At 42.1% G+C, this 16717-nt stretch overlaps 1 protein-coding gene across 1 annotated transcript in view; it reads left to right on the top strand.

Annotated features, from left to right (window-relative positions):
- LOC133128796 (carboxyl-terminal PDZ ligand of neuronal nitric oxide synthase protein-like) overlaps positions 1–13845 on the top strand; it is a 67688-nt gene extending 53843 nt beyond the window's left edge. Inside the window, exons 8-10 of the mRNA XM_061242588.1 lie at positions 3545–3703; positions 9961–10126; positions 12490–13845. Of these exons, the coding sequence (XP_061098572.1) occupies positions 3545–3703; positions 9961–10126; positions 12490–12968 (804 nt within the window). The 3' untranslated portion in view covers positions 12969–13845. The remainder of the gene's footprint in view (positions 1–3544; positions 3704–9960; positions 10127–12489) is intronic.
- Positions 13846–16717: the final 2872 nt, after the last annotated feature.

The following is a 16717-nucleotide window of genomic DNA, read 5'->3' as shown; positions in this document are numbered from 1 at the left end:
AATATCAGGAATTCCTTTCAGAGCGAGGCCATTTCCAAAATGTAAAAATGGGTGAAGGCAGTTAGATGTTGAAGCTAATGGATCGCCTATGTGACGTGGGCAGCGGATCCAATTTGGTGTGCGCAAAGAGCATTTACGAATGCAAGCGACTCATTAATGCCAGACAGTTCGGAGGTTTGAGTCGTGTGTTGGGATTGCAGACCCATAGGCAGCATCACAAGCTTCGTACAGAATGATTTCTTCATGCACATCACTGGCTTCCATTTCATTCCCTTGCTGCTGTTGCCCTTAGCATTCGAATGAGAATGCCTATGGCATGGTGTGATGGAGCGACAGTGTATCTGACACAACTGTCTCCATACAAATGGGATGGAAAGATCTGGGTCAAAGTGGCAAAGGAATGGTACCACTGAGAGAGCTTTGCCCGGGGACATTGGGGTGACACAGGGGATAATGCTCATCCTTACAAACAAGCAGTTAAGAAAAAACAAGCCAATAAACAGGAAATGGTTATGGGCCCACTGTGGAATGTATACCCAGTGATGGGATTGTAAAAACGATCCACCAGCATTTGTCCTTAAACCGTGACTTCCAATTGAATGGAAGGTTAGCTATTTTGTTAAGAAATTAGTTCAGGCATCGCAAAAATGAACTTGATAAACTCTCTTTGCAGAGGGAAGAAAACACTTACTTGCATTGGTTGGCTCAAGGCCTTTGTCTTACTTTATCCACAAAACTACCTGGCTGGGGGCAGAGACCTCAATTTACACAGTTGTTTGATTCCCCCCCAGAAAATACGATACAAATATCAGGATATCAAAGTGCGGGGGGGGGGTCACTGCTATCGATGGCATCTGCACGGCGGAAACTACTCCCAGTCAGTCAATGTGGAAATCCTGGAAGTCTGTATGGCAGTTAATGCAGTGTTTACAAGACAACCGTTCCACCTCGCTTCCCAAGCAAATGTGTATTCTTCATTGATGCCATTCAAGGCCAGCTGGCAGCTCCAGAACACGCATGGGAAATATAGCTGGCCGTGTGTGGAGTAAAGTGAAAAGGGAATGAAAGACTGAAATTATAATTTTCACCCCACACCGTCTCCCCCACTTCAGGTGAGAAGCAAATGTATTTACAGGTTCTGGCAATGAATTCAAAAAGTTGTCTGGTTCTTCTGCACCAATAGTATCACTGTCCTCTCAGAATCCTGCCCCTGGCATGTATGTTGGTTTTCGCTCCAAGTGTAATTGCAATTCCTGAAGTGTAACGAGGTGTTAATTGTTCTTAATTAGACATTATGCTTGTGTAATGAGGGATAACTTACCCTCTTAAGGCCACATTCTGTCTGAAATGGATATGCACAGTTGGATATCCGATATTCAAGGGCTTTCTATTTGCTTTCATTTTTTGTAATATGACCAAAATAAATCCAACAAAGATACATTTTCAGTTGATTAGGGCATACAGTTACAGGTGAAATTTTCCACACCTGGGGCCGCATTACAGAAACTCCCTAACTCTGAATTCCTATCTTATCTGTATTGTTACCATGGTAATATCAGTTAGAACCTGATTTAAGAAAATAGGCATTACAAAACAAAAGTTCCAATGTTCATTTTCCTATCCTATCTCCAGATAGGATGCTTCTGTAATGCATGTTTCCAAACTTGACAAAATCCCAACTTAAGCATTCCAACTTTAGGATAACCCTGTTATAGCTAACGCAACTAAGGTCGGCTTTAAGGTGTTGTTAGGCGATGCAATTTCCACGCAACTTTGGTTGCGGCAACTCGTTGCTGGTGATGTCATTTTATGCAATTCCACTGTTACACGGGGCAATTTGCAATCAATTTAAATTGCAATGACCAATCAGACTCAAGTATGTACGTAGCATTCGATATTACGCCGGATCCGTTTATTCCGTTAGATACAAAAATCAATTCTTGATCGCAAAATTTAGGTAAGGTTATTCGTTTTCTCTTAACATTACATTTAGCTAGTTTAATTTATTAATTTTACAATACTGCCAACAAGTGTAAACGCACAGCTTTATGTGCGTTCATTTTATTGGACCACCTTGAGAACGAGTTGGAGGAGGAAACTGTCAAACTTTAACGAATTAAAGTAACAACGCCTTTAGACTTAAGATAGGAAGTTTCTGTAATACGGCCCCTAGTTACACAATCTAAACCATCTGTGAAGTGAATACTTCAAAGACAAAATCAAGGAAAATGAGGCAAACCTAGGTCAAAATTATGTAAGGTGTGATTTAAAAATCCTTGAATTATCAATGAAGGTATTGCATTAACACCAGGATTGAGTTTGAGTGTGTTGGGCTTGTGCAGTAACTCAAAGGGTGTAGGTTTATTTCCCAGTTGTGGTGCCTCTGTTGTACCCTCGGGCACGGCACCTGAATTGCTTCAGTATCCAGCTGTAAAAATGTAATCTTAGCTCAAGTCATTGGCTCTTCATCTGCATTAATGTAATAAATCTCCAGCAGTGAATGTATTATTTGCAATTAATTAGTGCTAATAGTCGCATCTGGAAATCAAAGCTTATTGGTCAAACCTGACACCGGACCCAGTGGAAATGGAGTTGGCACCACAAAATTGTGGCCATCTCTCCCAGATCCCTCTTATGTGCCCGCCCTGGGGGTCAGTACCCAGGACAGACACCTCGGCAAATTTACTTCTCCTGTACCAGGGAAACAACCCTCTCCCCCTACTGCGAAATATTACTAATTTGCCACCACCATTGCCTCCTGAATCATGTTCCCTGCAGATTCTACCTTCTGGTGTTTACTGACGAACCAACTGTAGAACTGGGAGTAAATAAAGCTCCGGGTTGCTGCGGGTCAGAATTCACCCATTAATGAGGAATGACCTACTTCTGCCGGAGAGGTTATTCTGTCTTTCTAATAACAGCCACAGTCACACTGGTGAAATATCCATCTTTTCTCCTGCAATGCTTTTGTAACTTATTTACTTTAACGTTCTATGTGGCTGGCCTCACTGCTTGCTGTCCAGCAGTGCTCATATTTTGCATTATGAGCAATAATAAGAAACGGCCTTGCCAGCTCATTAGAACAGACAACACTTGTTCTGTTAATGCTAGTGGTGAATAAACTGGGGTTTGTTTGTTTTTTCAAAATAGATTACGTGCTTTGGCGAAGGCGGGGCACCAGAGAACTTGCCCAGAAGGGATGCTTGTTATTGCAGTGTCTAATCTGCCAGTGCTGTCGGCGCACTTTCCCGATTTTTGTGTCATCTCGTCACTTGTGTGTCAAATTTTGGAGACTTGAAATGCTTCAGTGATAATTGTGGCCTGTAAGGTAGTCACGGTAGATGGGAAATGATGTGCGCAGTGAAGAAATTCTCACAAAATGTGGATGAGAGTCTGTGCATACGGGGTATTTGTGTAAACAATTTTGTAAGAGGTCATCATTTTGGAGGAGATGAGCTTGGCAATGCTGACCGTCCCCGTTGCGGGTGTTCATGTCCACCTTGGCCGGGTCAGAAGCACTGACTGTGTTCCCTTGTCCTCGTAGGTTTCAGGTGATGTTATCCTGGCGGGGACGCCCAAAATGCTCCTGCCTTCGTCCAGCCGGCTGAGCGCGGGCACCCCGCTGTCCCTCCACCACCAGATCCAGCTCCTCCAGCAGCAGCTCCAGCAGCAGCTACAGCAGACCCAGGTGGCTGTGGCCCAGGTAAAGACTGCTCATCCCCCATTACCCCACCGGCCACAACGAGAACCATTCTGTTATCCCTACACACGGAGTTCCTGAAATTCACCTGCAGACAAAAATGAATGTTCTTTACCAAGAAACCTATTAGGGAGAACTAAACAATACATACTGTTCACATCGGTTGAGATACATACTGTTCAAACCAAAACTGTTTACATCCTGGTTGCATTTGTGTCTGTTTTCTTAATGTCCCGAGGTAGGAAAACCAAAGAAACAGAAAGATTGTGTTTAAGATTGAGGCACAGGGTTGCTAGGAGGATGGATGAAAGGGCTGAAGGGGACCATCCCAGAAGCCCCAGGATTACAAACTGTTCTTGGTGATGCAGTGGAGTCTTAGCCACATCCCTCCCCCTCTCCACACTCTCAATCTGGATCTCCCTAGCGCAAGTTAGTTCATTAGGAAGGAGTTCAACAGACAGGCCAAGTCTCTAATTATCCGGTGTCTGCTTTTTATTTCCCACAAGTCTCCACTGCAGGGTACGCAAACCCTCTTGTGGAAGTTACATTTTTGATATGCAGCCACAGAGCATATGCGTGCGTGTGTAGTGCGATAGAAAGCGGATGACCTCTGCATAATGCGATGATTTCTGACTCATCCTTTCCCATATGCGGCGAGACCCTCACATCTCTATGTGTCTGATTTGTTCTACCCTGGTGGTAATTCAAAGTTCTTTTTCCCAGAGTCCTCATCTCACCTTCTTCCCATGGGGGGGCGGGAACATAACTAAGGTCGCTCCTGAATGGAGGGGAACCGTGATTGTGTGATTTATTCCAGGCTTCCCATTGGCTTTGTCTGCCAGGTCTGCCCCACCCCCAGACTCCCCGCTCACATACAGACAGTTTGCCATAAATCCCTTTTTCCACCAAAGCATTCTGGATCTTTGAGGTGAATGATCAACGCTATCAGTAGGACACCCGCATAAACTGTATCTCTCAGCACAGGGCAAACATAACACTCGGATGAATATTCGGATTAATCGTTCGGTTTCACAGTCGAGTTATGGCAGTTACTCTGTTGAAATCAATAGGGTTTCGATCTCAGTTTCAAAATATCTGCTTTCTCCTTCCCATGAATACATTTGCAATAAAAATGTCATTTCTCTGAGCTTGTTTGCTAACTGTTGTGTTTGAAGAGCATAGCCGGCCAGTTGCTGGCTCGCTCCCAGGCTGATATCGCCAAGGTACAGAGTGTCACACCCTTGCTCACTGATTGGCTCACTACTTAAAGATTCTTGGCCAGCTTACATTCAAAATTTCATATTCAGTTTGGGAGAAAGGGCTCGAGGCTATATTCAGACTGCATACGAACACAAATTGGTTCTCTCACATTCTGGGCCAATTTCCTTGTTGCCATGAGTTTACTGCCCTCAGGAGAACAGGCTCGAGCCAATACTATTCAGGTACTTAAATTCACACGTTTGAAATGCTCTTCAGAAATGTGCTCACTGCATCAGCAATATTTCAGCTTGGGACAGAATATATGTTATTAATCGCTTGATTGTAAAAAAAAAATTAAGAAAAAGTGTTTTAAAGTAATTTCAGGTCAAACCATTTTGTGGCTTCAAAAAAGATATCCGCTCATGCGTTAAAACACCTGCAACACCATTGAGACATAATCCTACTGTGGAACAGGGTGAAACAAAGGGGCTCAAAATTACGCAATTGAAACAAATAGGTATCCCATGAACACCTGTACTAGGGTACGCAGACTGAGTGATGGATTGTACCCAGCCAATAAACCACTAAATATTTTTATCTTTACAATTAGTGGCTGGTATTGAAAGAGATCTCGGTGGCCTGCAGCTGTTTCATGTCAGCGTACAGAAAGAATAAGCCTCTTTAGCATGTAAAAATATCTAATAAAGGGCCTGCCTGCGATCACTCAAGGGCCCGAGGCCCAGTTTACGCTGGGGGAGGTCCTTGTATTTGAAGGGACGCTTGACAGTGTAATGTGTATTTAATAAGCTCGCAGCAAGCAAAAAAAAAAAAAGATAAGCCTCTTCTAATTCTCAAGTTGCAGATGGAGAATAAATATGCAAGCCTTTCTTGGATGCAGAGAATGAAATATTGATGAAGTCAGATTTTCCTGTATTTAATTATTTATTTATTTACTTTATTCAAATCCTTGTTCCTGTGAGTTCATGTAAGTTCCCAGCTGAGAACATTGCAAGCCTCTTCGTCACCCTGTTACTCTTAATACTTGTTTTGCTTGTAGATGTTTTTTTTGTTTTTTTTTTATACCTCGTTCCTGCTTTCATGCATTTCTTCTGAAGTTTTAATAAAATCACATTGCACGGATGTTTCATTGGTTCAGGTTGACTTTGCTCTCAGTGGAGTCTCTCCGTATTTACGGTTGTCAGCTTTGACTCACAGTTAAAATTAGGTGTTCTTCACAAAGGTTTCCAGTTCAGCAATCACCGAAATGAACTTGACAGCCTGTTTTTTGCAAGCGAAAGTTGAGGACAAATCGTATTCAGAATACTTGCAATCATTTTTATTTGCATGTAATATCAAAATTTGGAGACCTAATCATATACATCAGCACTCATTGCTGCAACCTCTGCTATTGATTCAGGAGAGTGCAGACAAGGATGTGCTGTCCACCAAGGCATGTGATACCAAACACAAATTTTGTGAGTCAGGCTCCCAGCCCTGGGAGAAGCTAGTGCCAGTTGTACATCATTCCCTGCAGTGCAAGCGAAGAGTGCTTGAACTGAACTGCTTGAAAATGAGGCTACACCATTTTCATGTCATTGCATTTGACGGTAAACTCATGTTATGTTTTTTCCTCATATTTGTTGTTTGTAATGGGGGAAAATGAATAATTCTGAGTGGTGATAGTTTCATTTTCACTGCCAGAGCTTTCACACAAGAACCCTGTGTGATTTGTCAGTCACAAGAGCTAGTCGTTTTTTTTGGTTCTTCCATTTTCCTCCAATTGTCTTCGGCATATTCTGATAAAGCTACACTCCTTTGTGGTCAGGCCATTGTTAGGTAGTTTGGTGGAACTCCATCCATTATCTGAACCCGCTTATCCTGAACAGGGTCGCAGGGGGGCTGGAACCTATCCCAGCATACATTGGGCGAAAGGCAGGAATACACCCTGGACAGGTCGCCAGTCCATCGCAGGGCACACACACCATTCACTCACACTCATACCTATGGGCAATTTAGACTCTCCAATCCATCTAACCTGCATGTCTTTGGACTTTGGGAGGAAACCAGAGTAGTTTGGTGGGACTGAGCTCTGCAAATAGCAATAAGGGTATAACGTCTTACTGTGTACAGAATCAGAGGCTGAGCTACTTGTAATGATCACAGCTTTCTTCTGTGTGAATTCATATATTCAAATATACTATTACATCGTAATAATATTTGAAAGTAAAAATTATCATCATCTGAAACCTCTGTACACATACAGTATCATACATTCAGAGGTACCCTTAACCGCAATGAAACAACAGTGATTCATAATAGGTTGCTGTCATTATGTGCAAGTTGCTTAGCCCATGCCCTTGTGCTGAGCGACGTGCACTCATTACAGTATTATCCATAAATGCTAGTGGCGTACATGTTGTCAATTTTTACAGCTTAATAGTTACTGCAGCAATTGACCTGCCAAAGGGAAAAGTGGCAGCACTTCACCTTGAATTTTACCCATATGCGTATCTCTGAGTTATGAGATACTATACACAGCACAGCTTTTTGAGAGTAGCTCTTTTTATCCTGAATGGTTAAAATTAAGAAGCATTCATTTATCACAAGGTACACATCATTTTGGAAGGATGATGAACGAATAGGACCGTTTGTTACTCCTGAATGTATTAGCGAGAGCTGAAAATCCGGGCGGTTTGAAGAGGTCGACTTAAATGCGGTTTTGCTGATTATTTCTCTCTTTTAAAGAGAAGAGTTTCTGACTTCACTCCGATACCCAGCAGGCAAGCCTAGATCAGAAGCCGATTTGTCGCTACACATGTTCATAAGCCATGACGCCTGTGGATGGTGGGCGTTGATCAAAGTGAGTTACAGCGAGAAGTCATTCCTCCAGGAAAATGAGCATTGGTCTCACTCGCAGACTTGCTGGCTCCCTGCCTTGTTTTGCGAGCGACTTTTTCAAAGTCAAAACTTATTGAAAATCCATTTGGCACTCAGGATTTGAATAATGATAAAAATGTATGTTTCTGGATGAAGCAAAACAGACTGTGGGCTGGAGAAATGCTTCACTTCTTTGGTAAAATTGAGCCCTCCAAAGAATTTATTAGAAGAGTGGCACAAGTTTAACTAGCTGTCTTTGTTCTCAATTCTCAGTTCTCAATCACTCGATTAATATGAACTTTAAACAAAGCCTTGAACAGCAAAAAGGAAAAAAAAGAAAATTCCTTTAAAGCCGTTTTAATGAGTTAATGATTTATATATTCTTAGTTAATTGAATTTCTCGGCATTGCTTTGCTGCTTTAATTTTTAAAGGGCGCTAACTCTGAAAGATCAATAGTTAACCATCAAAAATTGCAAGCACTGATTTTTTTGTTCTTGCTATGGCATGTCTGCCCAGTGACCTTCACAGATTGTATTCTTGCTAAGATGCAATGGCAGTTCTGCCTCTTGGGTCAGTGCTGTGCTGCTGTGTTCATTCAACAGTGATATGAGGATCCTCACTTTACCTAAATTCTCCCCTACGCTGGTCAGGACAACAGCGGTTGGGTCCCAGCACTGTTTCTGACAGACGAATGGTACAGGTTACACTTGTAATGTCTCAGCTATGGCACCCAACCTGTACTTACTGTATGGCAAGTGTTTTTAAAGACAAAACAATTGAATAGCCATAAGATCACTTTATGCAAATGCAACAGTGTGAATTTTCAGATAGAAGGCTTCGACCTATTATCCTTGTGGGCATAATAGGTTGAAGCCTTCTATCAGAAAATTCACACCTGAGCTGTGTCATCACTGGATTCTGTAGCCAGACATTTTTTTGTCATCCACATCTCATGCAATAATCTTTTTTTTAACCCTTGTGTTGTGTTAAGGGTCAAAAATGACCCAAGGGTTAATACAATAAAGCAAAGACAATAAAATATGGAATATTTTATTCTCCAGCCTCAAAATCTAAAACTCTGAGCCCAGCAAACATGAAAAGATACAGTGCAGCTGAAAAAAGGTAAAAAGAAGAGGGACTAGTGTGGTTAACAACTGTACTACTGCCACCAAAACACCAACTAAACAATTTCACAATTTGACAGGAATTCATCAGATCCAGTTTGTAGATGTTTTTTAGATTAGGCTGCAGCTTATCTCAGTTTGTTTTAAATGTTGACAGAACAAGCATTCTAGTCTCCATTCCTGCAGCTGTTTGGTAGTGATTGCAGACTGGGGAATGCCAATATTTTATGCAGCAGAGGTATTATCAATAATGCAGGTCTCTTAGTGTTTACAAAGTACAGATGTCAAAGTAAAATATAATAGGCTATCTCATGTACATTCATATATTTTTCTTGCTCAACACATTGCTTGTATTGCAGTATACAAATTGAAGGCGTGTGTATACGCAGATTCAACTGTTGAAAGTGTGTGTGTTCACACGTTTACCGGTTGAAAGTGTGTGTGTGTGTGTACAGAGGTTCAGCTGTTGAAAGTGTGTGTGTGTACACAGGTTCAGCTGTTGAAAGTGTGTAGGTGTATGCAGGTTCAGCTGTTGAAATTGTGTGTGTGTGTGTGTGTGTGTGTGTGTGTGCAGGTTCAGCTGTTGAAATTGTGTGTGTGTATGCAGATTCAGCTGTTGAAAGTGTATGCATATGTAGGTTCAGGTGTTGAAAGTGTGTGTGTGTGTGTGTGTGTGTGTGTGTGTGTGTGTGTGTGTGTATGTGTATGCAGGTTCAGCTGTTAAAAGTATCTGTGCGTATGCAGGTTCACCTCTTGAAAGTGTGTGTGTATGCATATGCAGGTTCAACTATTGAATGTGTGTGTGTATGTGTATGCAGGTTCAGCTGTTGAAAGTGTGTGTGTATCCATATGCAGGTTCAGCTGTTGAAAGTGTGTGTGTGTGTGTGTATATGCAGGTTCAGCTGTTGGAAGTGTGTGTGTGTGTATGCAGGTTCAGCTGTTGAAAGTGTGTGTGTGTGTGTGTGTGTGTGTGTGTGTGTGTATGCAGATTCAGCTATTGAAAGTGTGTGTGTATGCAGGTTCAGCTGCTGAAAGTGTGTGTGTGTGTGTGTATGCAGGTTCAGCTGCTGAAAGACCAGCTCTCGGCAGAGGCAGCAGCGCGGTTGGAGGCCCAGGCTCGGGTACACCAGCTCCTGCTGCAGAATAAGGACCTCCTGCAGCACATCTCTCTCCTGGTCAAACAGGTCCAGGACCTAGAGCTCAAGTTCTGTGGACACGGCTCCAGTAAGCTTCTGTTCGACCCTACCCTGCCTTACCTTAGGACAGCTTTTCCACTGTTATGCTTTCAGCGGTTGTTCATTTACATCAGTGGCTTCACCTCAAATAAATCAATGAGCATTAAAACCAAACAGATTGTGTTAACAGTCAGTGTCTCTGAAGGGAGATTTTGGGCTCTAGCATTTGCTAATAATGTTATTCTTACCATTCTCTGCATTTTGAGTTTGTCTCCAGTGTGATTCTCCTTAAACAATCCCAACCATGCTGTAAAACAAACAAATACATTTGAAGTGATACCTTTAACTTTTTATGTCATATCATCTTAAAGGGGAATTCAACCCACAATTTGGGTTGTCAACAGTATTACCATAGGAGTTAGCTAGTTAGCATTGGCTAATAGCTAGCTATATTGGCTAAAAGCTAGCTATATTGGCTAAAAGCTAGCTAATGCTCCTGCTCTTCTGTGCTCTCTGTGGCCCTTTGCTGATAAGGATCCACTGTCCAGGAAGTGGGGTATGTGAAAGGTATCCATAATTTCAGCCCATTGGTGAAATCCCTGATCACTGAAAAAGTGACACTACAAAAAAAAAAAATGAAATCTCCAGTATGGCAATTTCAGCAAATGAAATTTATGTTTGTATAACGACCCAGACCTAGAATAAACTTTATTTAGCTATTCACTTTGGTGTGATACTCAAGCATTAGTAGCATGCGAACACAGAGACATTTAGCCATGCTTGCAGAATGAAAGTGCATATTGAGTTAACTCAAACCTGAGACGGTAGACAGTGTAACTACACATGAAGCGACTAAAACCCACTCTGAAAACATTTCATTTTTAACTGCCACTAGCTGTGGTAATAGGCCTACTCCTATTGATTTCTCAGACCCAGGTTGTCTGGGCTACATCTGTCTTTATTCGGCTAAAAACGTCAAAAAGGCAAGCAGATTGTTTGCTGCTGATGGGTTATGTAGAAAAGCAACAAAAATGCCAATGAATGAAGAAGAGACGAGCATGATTTTTTTTTGTCAGATAATTTGTCGGAATGCATATATGTGGAGAATATCAGCTCTCGTATCAGGGACTGTCAATCATAAATTTCTCCTTGCCTGGCTTAATAGCTTTGTCTCCTCTCCCCCATTCTCGCTCACACCGACATTCTGTAAAAATGTATGTCCAATTTATTATGATGACCAAAAATTTCACAAGTCTCAACCGTGTCTGAAATAACTTGCACTAAGCCAGCTGTATAAGTGAGTTATTCAAATCACAGAACTTGCCCCACTGAAGCAGCTATTTCTTTTTATTAGAACTTTTGCTGTAAAATAAACTGAACTGAACACCTAGATTTTCTTTTCTTTAGTTGCTAGCTTGCCAACAAGTAACATTACCTTTTGTCCCTCTCTCCTGCCAAGTAGTAATGCCTAGTCCCTCTGTTTGTATTCTGTTGGAGTGGCAACTTGTGACTGGTACTGTCTGATGCCCTCCTATGGACTGGAAGTACCGGGCCATTGTTGTCTTTAGTAAAACACGTACCTGGAGGAGTAGTAGGGCTTTATGTCTGCACTCACTCCTGGTAGAGTGCTGGCTCATTTTAATCAGTAGGACAGCTACTATGTATGGGTAAATGTTCATTTTACAGTGGAATTCCCTTTTAATAGTGTGATTGTAAAATTAATTTTGTTTAGTTTACCATACAGTAACATCTAGGAGCTATTCACTTATGTTGGGACAGCTGATAGTATTACACACCACCTGCAGTTAAGTATAATCCACTTGTATTTGATTTTCAGGCATTTCTTTTGTTCTCACCATACATTAACATCTAGGAGCTATAAACACTTAAGTTGGGGCAGCTAATAATAAAACATACCACCTGCAGTTAAGTATAATCCAATAGTATTCAAGGCATTTTGCTAAAAAAAGAAAAAGAAAAAAGAATGCGACATTTACAGCCCATGGAGTTTCGGTGGTAAAATTGAGGTTCACTCCACTTTGGAGTTTCAGTGGTAAAGTTGAGGTTGACTCCACTTTGGAGTTTCAGTGATAAAGTTGAGTTTGACTCCACTTTGGAGTTTCAGTGGTAAAATTGAGGTTGACTCCACTTTGGAGTTTCAGTGATAAAGTTGAGTTTGACTCCACTTTGGAGTTTCAGTGATAAAGTTCAGTTTGACTCCACTTTGGAGTTTCAGTGGTAAAGTTGAGGTTGACTCCACTTTGGAGTTTTAGTGGTAAAGTTGAGGTTGACTCCACTTTGGAGTTTTAGTGGTAAAGTTGAGGTTGACTCCACTTTGGAGTCTCACTGGTAAAGTTGAGTTTGACTGCATTCTCTTCTCCCCCCTCTCATCTCCCTGGCATGGTCCTGCAGTGGGTTCCCAAGACAGCCTGCTGGAGATCACGTTTCGCACCAACGTGCCTCCAGTGCTCTGTGACCCCCACACTCCCCACCCCGAGGACGCCGGACTGCCTCACTTCTCCAACGGGACCGCGCTCCACCTGCCCCTGGGCAGCTCGCTAGGTAGGGACGGCTGCTTGGTCAAGCTCGAGTGTTTCCGCTTCCTCCCGCCCCTGCCGCCCCCCGAAGAGGAGGAGGGGGAGGAGGGGCTGGGGGGTGGCCAGGGGCAGACGGGGAGTCAGCGCGTCGACCCCCTGCCGTCCCAGGATGAGGTCTTGGGCAGCCTGGAGCTCCTGAAGTTCAGGGAGTCGGGCATCGCCTCGGAGTACGAGTCCAACACGGACGAGAGCGACGACCGCGACAGCTGGGGAGACAGCAGCGGCCTGCGGCTCTTCAACGTCCTCGACAAACAGGCGCCGCCCGACTGCCTGGGCGACGAAATCGCCGTGTAGCCCCCCGCCCCCCTTCCCCGCGCGCAACCCTCTTTCGCCCCGCCAAGTCGCGTCCTAGCTCCCGTCCATTTCAAGCAAGTGGTCATAGTCCTGCCCAAGCTGTCCTTCTCCGTCTTAGCCTTGGCCCTCTAACTCGCCAAACATTAGGAATCGGCGAGGAGCCCCCTGAGGTCTTGGTGTGGTTTAATCAGTCTGAAGCTGATTTTTCGGGAAGGTTTTTCGGGAGGTTTATGGGTCAGAGCTTAGTGCTAAACCACTGGCTCGGGTGACGACGATCTTATGTCACGGTCGAGTACGTCCAATTGTGTAAAAAATGTATAGAAATGAGATTGAACTATTAATAGACTAATGAACTGATGGGAACAAGACTGTCCATTTCCCACCTCCACAAAGCCCTTTGTCTACATGCTTTACCAGGAGAAACCAGGAGTGAAAGAAAAACGTTGCAAAAGAGTAACTTTCAGTTTGGCCTCTACTCATTATCCGGCCCTAAGAAAAAAGTATGCAATCGTCTCAAGCTTTGTTTTATTTTCCTGTGGATAAACATCAATTTGGTGCATACGTCTGCTGTTAATCATAAACCGTTTTTAAACAGGCGTGCTAGTGAACCCTTCTCGGGTAATTTCTTTCCACTTTGAAAGGGCCGTTAATTTGAAGCTGTTACCTGGTTTCTTTGTTTTTGGAGTAGGTACAGTACGCTCCAGATGTCAGCCTCTTTGTTTGTTCTGTGGTGCTCTGCTTTTGAAATGCACAGCTGTGTGGGTAACAACCCCTGTAATGAGACAACAGCTGGAATACAGTCATTTTCACTGCCTCACTGTGGAGGGATGATGTTTATTTAAACTTGGACTAAAGGAAATAAAAGTTATTCTAATTACCTTAATGTACAGCTGATTTTTGAGTTTCTATTAAGCCTGATTTTCACTGCATATCGCATGTAAATGTGGCAGTACATTGTAAGATAATGATCTTTTCTGAAATCCGTTCATGATTGCATCCAGGGAACAACTAGTTGTGCTGCTACCCCGCACACATCCTCAGCTAATTGTTTTAGTGTAAGAGACCCCAAAGATTGCTGCTGTATATATTTGAATAGTGGAACTCTTAAAAGTAGAGGTAGTTCATCAATGTCCAGATCACCTTCTCAGAACTTCTCTTTTCTTCTTTGCTAGTGACACAGTGTAGATGAGAATAGTTGTTCTGATGAGTTGTTGAGGGTTGGTTTTATGACATATCTTTTCACAATTATTCGATTTTTTTTTTTTCCTCAAGAAATTGTCAGAACTAACCATACCTATTACTCCTTTTTGCGGACAACCCCATTTATTATTTGAACCTGTATTTCATATTGAATTGTACTTTTAATTATTACCATTCGAACAGTTAAAGGGCTAAGAATGTTTGTGAATTTTAACATCTAATGGATGTGTGTGTATGAACGTGTTAAGTCTTATTCATTTATAAGAATATAATCGTCTTTGTCTTCTCCCATTTACTCGAGCATCCATGGTGATATTTCCATTTGTCTTTGTCTTCTTCCATTTTCCTGAGTATCCATGGTAATATTTGTATTTATTAATTTCCTGTTTACTTGTGCAAGACAAGAAAGGTGAAGAAGTCCCTGCTGACAGGTCAGCATTGCTCTCCCCTTAGCATTGTCCACATCCTCAAGAACTGGCTTGACATTTCTATCTCTCTCTCTTTCTCTCTTCTCTTTCACTCTCTCTTTTTTCAAATGTCCTTGGTTGTAGGAGGCGTTTGCTCTTATCCATCTGATCCATCAGATGACAGATTTTTGACCTTTTTGGAAACCCACCTTATATGCTCCCATTATCTTCCCACAGTGTTTTTAAATATCCCTCATTACGTTTCCTTTATGGAGAACTGTGCTGGCTGAGCCCTCTGGCCAGAGCTACATTTTTCACTTTTAGCAGTTAGCAGGACATTGCCTAACGTGACCTAAAAGTAGTTTGTGAAACTTGCATATGACTATGTGTGCACGTGTGGGAATGTTTTTATGTATGTGCAGTGAGTGTTTCTGTTGCTTTGTCAATTTAATTTAATGTTGTTGCTTCCACTGTTTGTTCACTGTCCAGTCCCTGCTGTTTGACTGTATGGTCACTTAATTCTGCGGTTGCAGAGTGGCTACGATTCCTTCGCTGTGAAATCACAAATTATGGATGGTCCATTTGGACAGTGTTCACTGTGCTCTCACTGTGTGGTTGGTCTCTTTTCTGTACAGAGGCTGAATGTTTTCACCATATGGTCTCTGTGCAGAATGTTTGTGGTTACTCAATATGGTTGACCAGCAGTTACTTTTACTTGCATCCAGATCTGCTTGGTAATCCTCTTTCTGCCAGGGTGTAAACACTCTGATATCCTGTCAGACAGCACTGTGGATAGCAGGCAGCAATACAAGGCCTATGTGGGAGGGAGCGTGTTAATGTGTACCGGATATGACGCATGTTATTCATTCTGAATCATAGTGCTGCCATGGACACAGCAAAAACATGGTGATTCTTCCTACAAAACTGGCTGCTCATTGATTTAGAGTTACATTTTTTAACCAGTCTGGCTTTTAACTCAAAATTTACAGAACTGTGTTTGGTTAATATATCCAATAAACTAAAAACAAGCATGGATTGTGTGCACTGTTAAAATTGGGCCGGTAAGTTTTCACGCTTTGTTTTGGTGAAGCCAAGGGCCAATTTTAAGCGTAGCTTTCAAGACCAGGAAATAGAGGCAAGCTCATTTATTTGTTTGCTGTGGTACATAGCCACATTTGACAATCCCCCCTGAAACAATGCAGGGTTAAGGGCCTTGCTCAAGGGCTCAACAGTTGTGCAGAACTTATCGCGGCTACACCGGGGCTTGAACCACTAACCTACCAACTCTCAGTCATATACCTTTGCCACTAGTGCTACAGGCTGCCTGAGAGCCACTGGCTACAGGCAAAAAGCATAGCTATCGATGTTTCTGATTGCTGCAGTTCCTGCTTTCTAATGTTGCCCATTGCTCTGTGTCCATATTTAGAAGAAAACAATTTGTTTCCTGTTGTCGTTCTTGGGATAGTGTTTTGTCCTTACTGTTCCCAGTTCAATAATGAATTCAGGAGCAAGAGTATTTTTTAAAAATTTCATTTAGCTTTTTGTAGAATAATTTATTTATTTATTATACTTTCACAGATACAGATATATCAGAATGATGTGCATATCGTAGAGGTTCTACGATTGATATTTTGTTTCTGCTTCTATTCTGTCTGTTAGGGCTGTAAGTTTTCCTGGGTGTTATGCTGGCACCAGTCTACTTCTAAGACTTGTTACTGTAGCTTCTGTATTCTTTGGTTGTACTTTCTTGTTTTGACCTGATCAGTGTTCTTCATGTGAAATCTTCATCACATTTTATAGATTTTTACTGCTTACATTTTATTTAATTTTAAAATTTGCATTAAATATTAGCGATAAATCGATGTATTTAATCACTTTTTTACATTGGACACCTGCAATCGTATTGGGTGCAGTGAGATGCCAGATATCTACAAGAAAGCATTTCAATACATGCACAATACATTGCTTACCTTTAGCTGATGCAAGATGCATATATTGAATGTGATAATATGTCCTTTTGCTGACCAGAACTGAGCAGCCAAAAATTCATGCTCAACTATATGCAGATGTTCCACTATGAAATCCATCCAGGGTTCTCACCGTGAAATGAGGCAGTGCATTTAGCCAGGTGACAGATGTACT

This window comes from Conger conger, chromosome 5 (genome assembly GCF_963514075.1).
Source record: "Conger conger chromosome 5, fConCon1.1, whole genome shotgun sequence".
In the NCBI taxonomy this organism is placed as follows: domain Eukaryota; kingdom Metazoa; phylum Chordata; class Actinopteri; order Anguilliformes; family Congridae; genus Conger; species Conger conger.
This window is presented reverse-complemented; position numbering and strand designations above follow the sequence as displayed.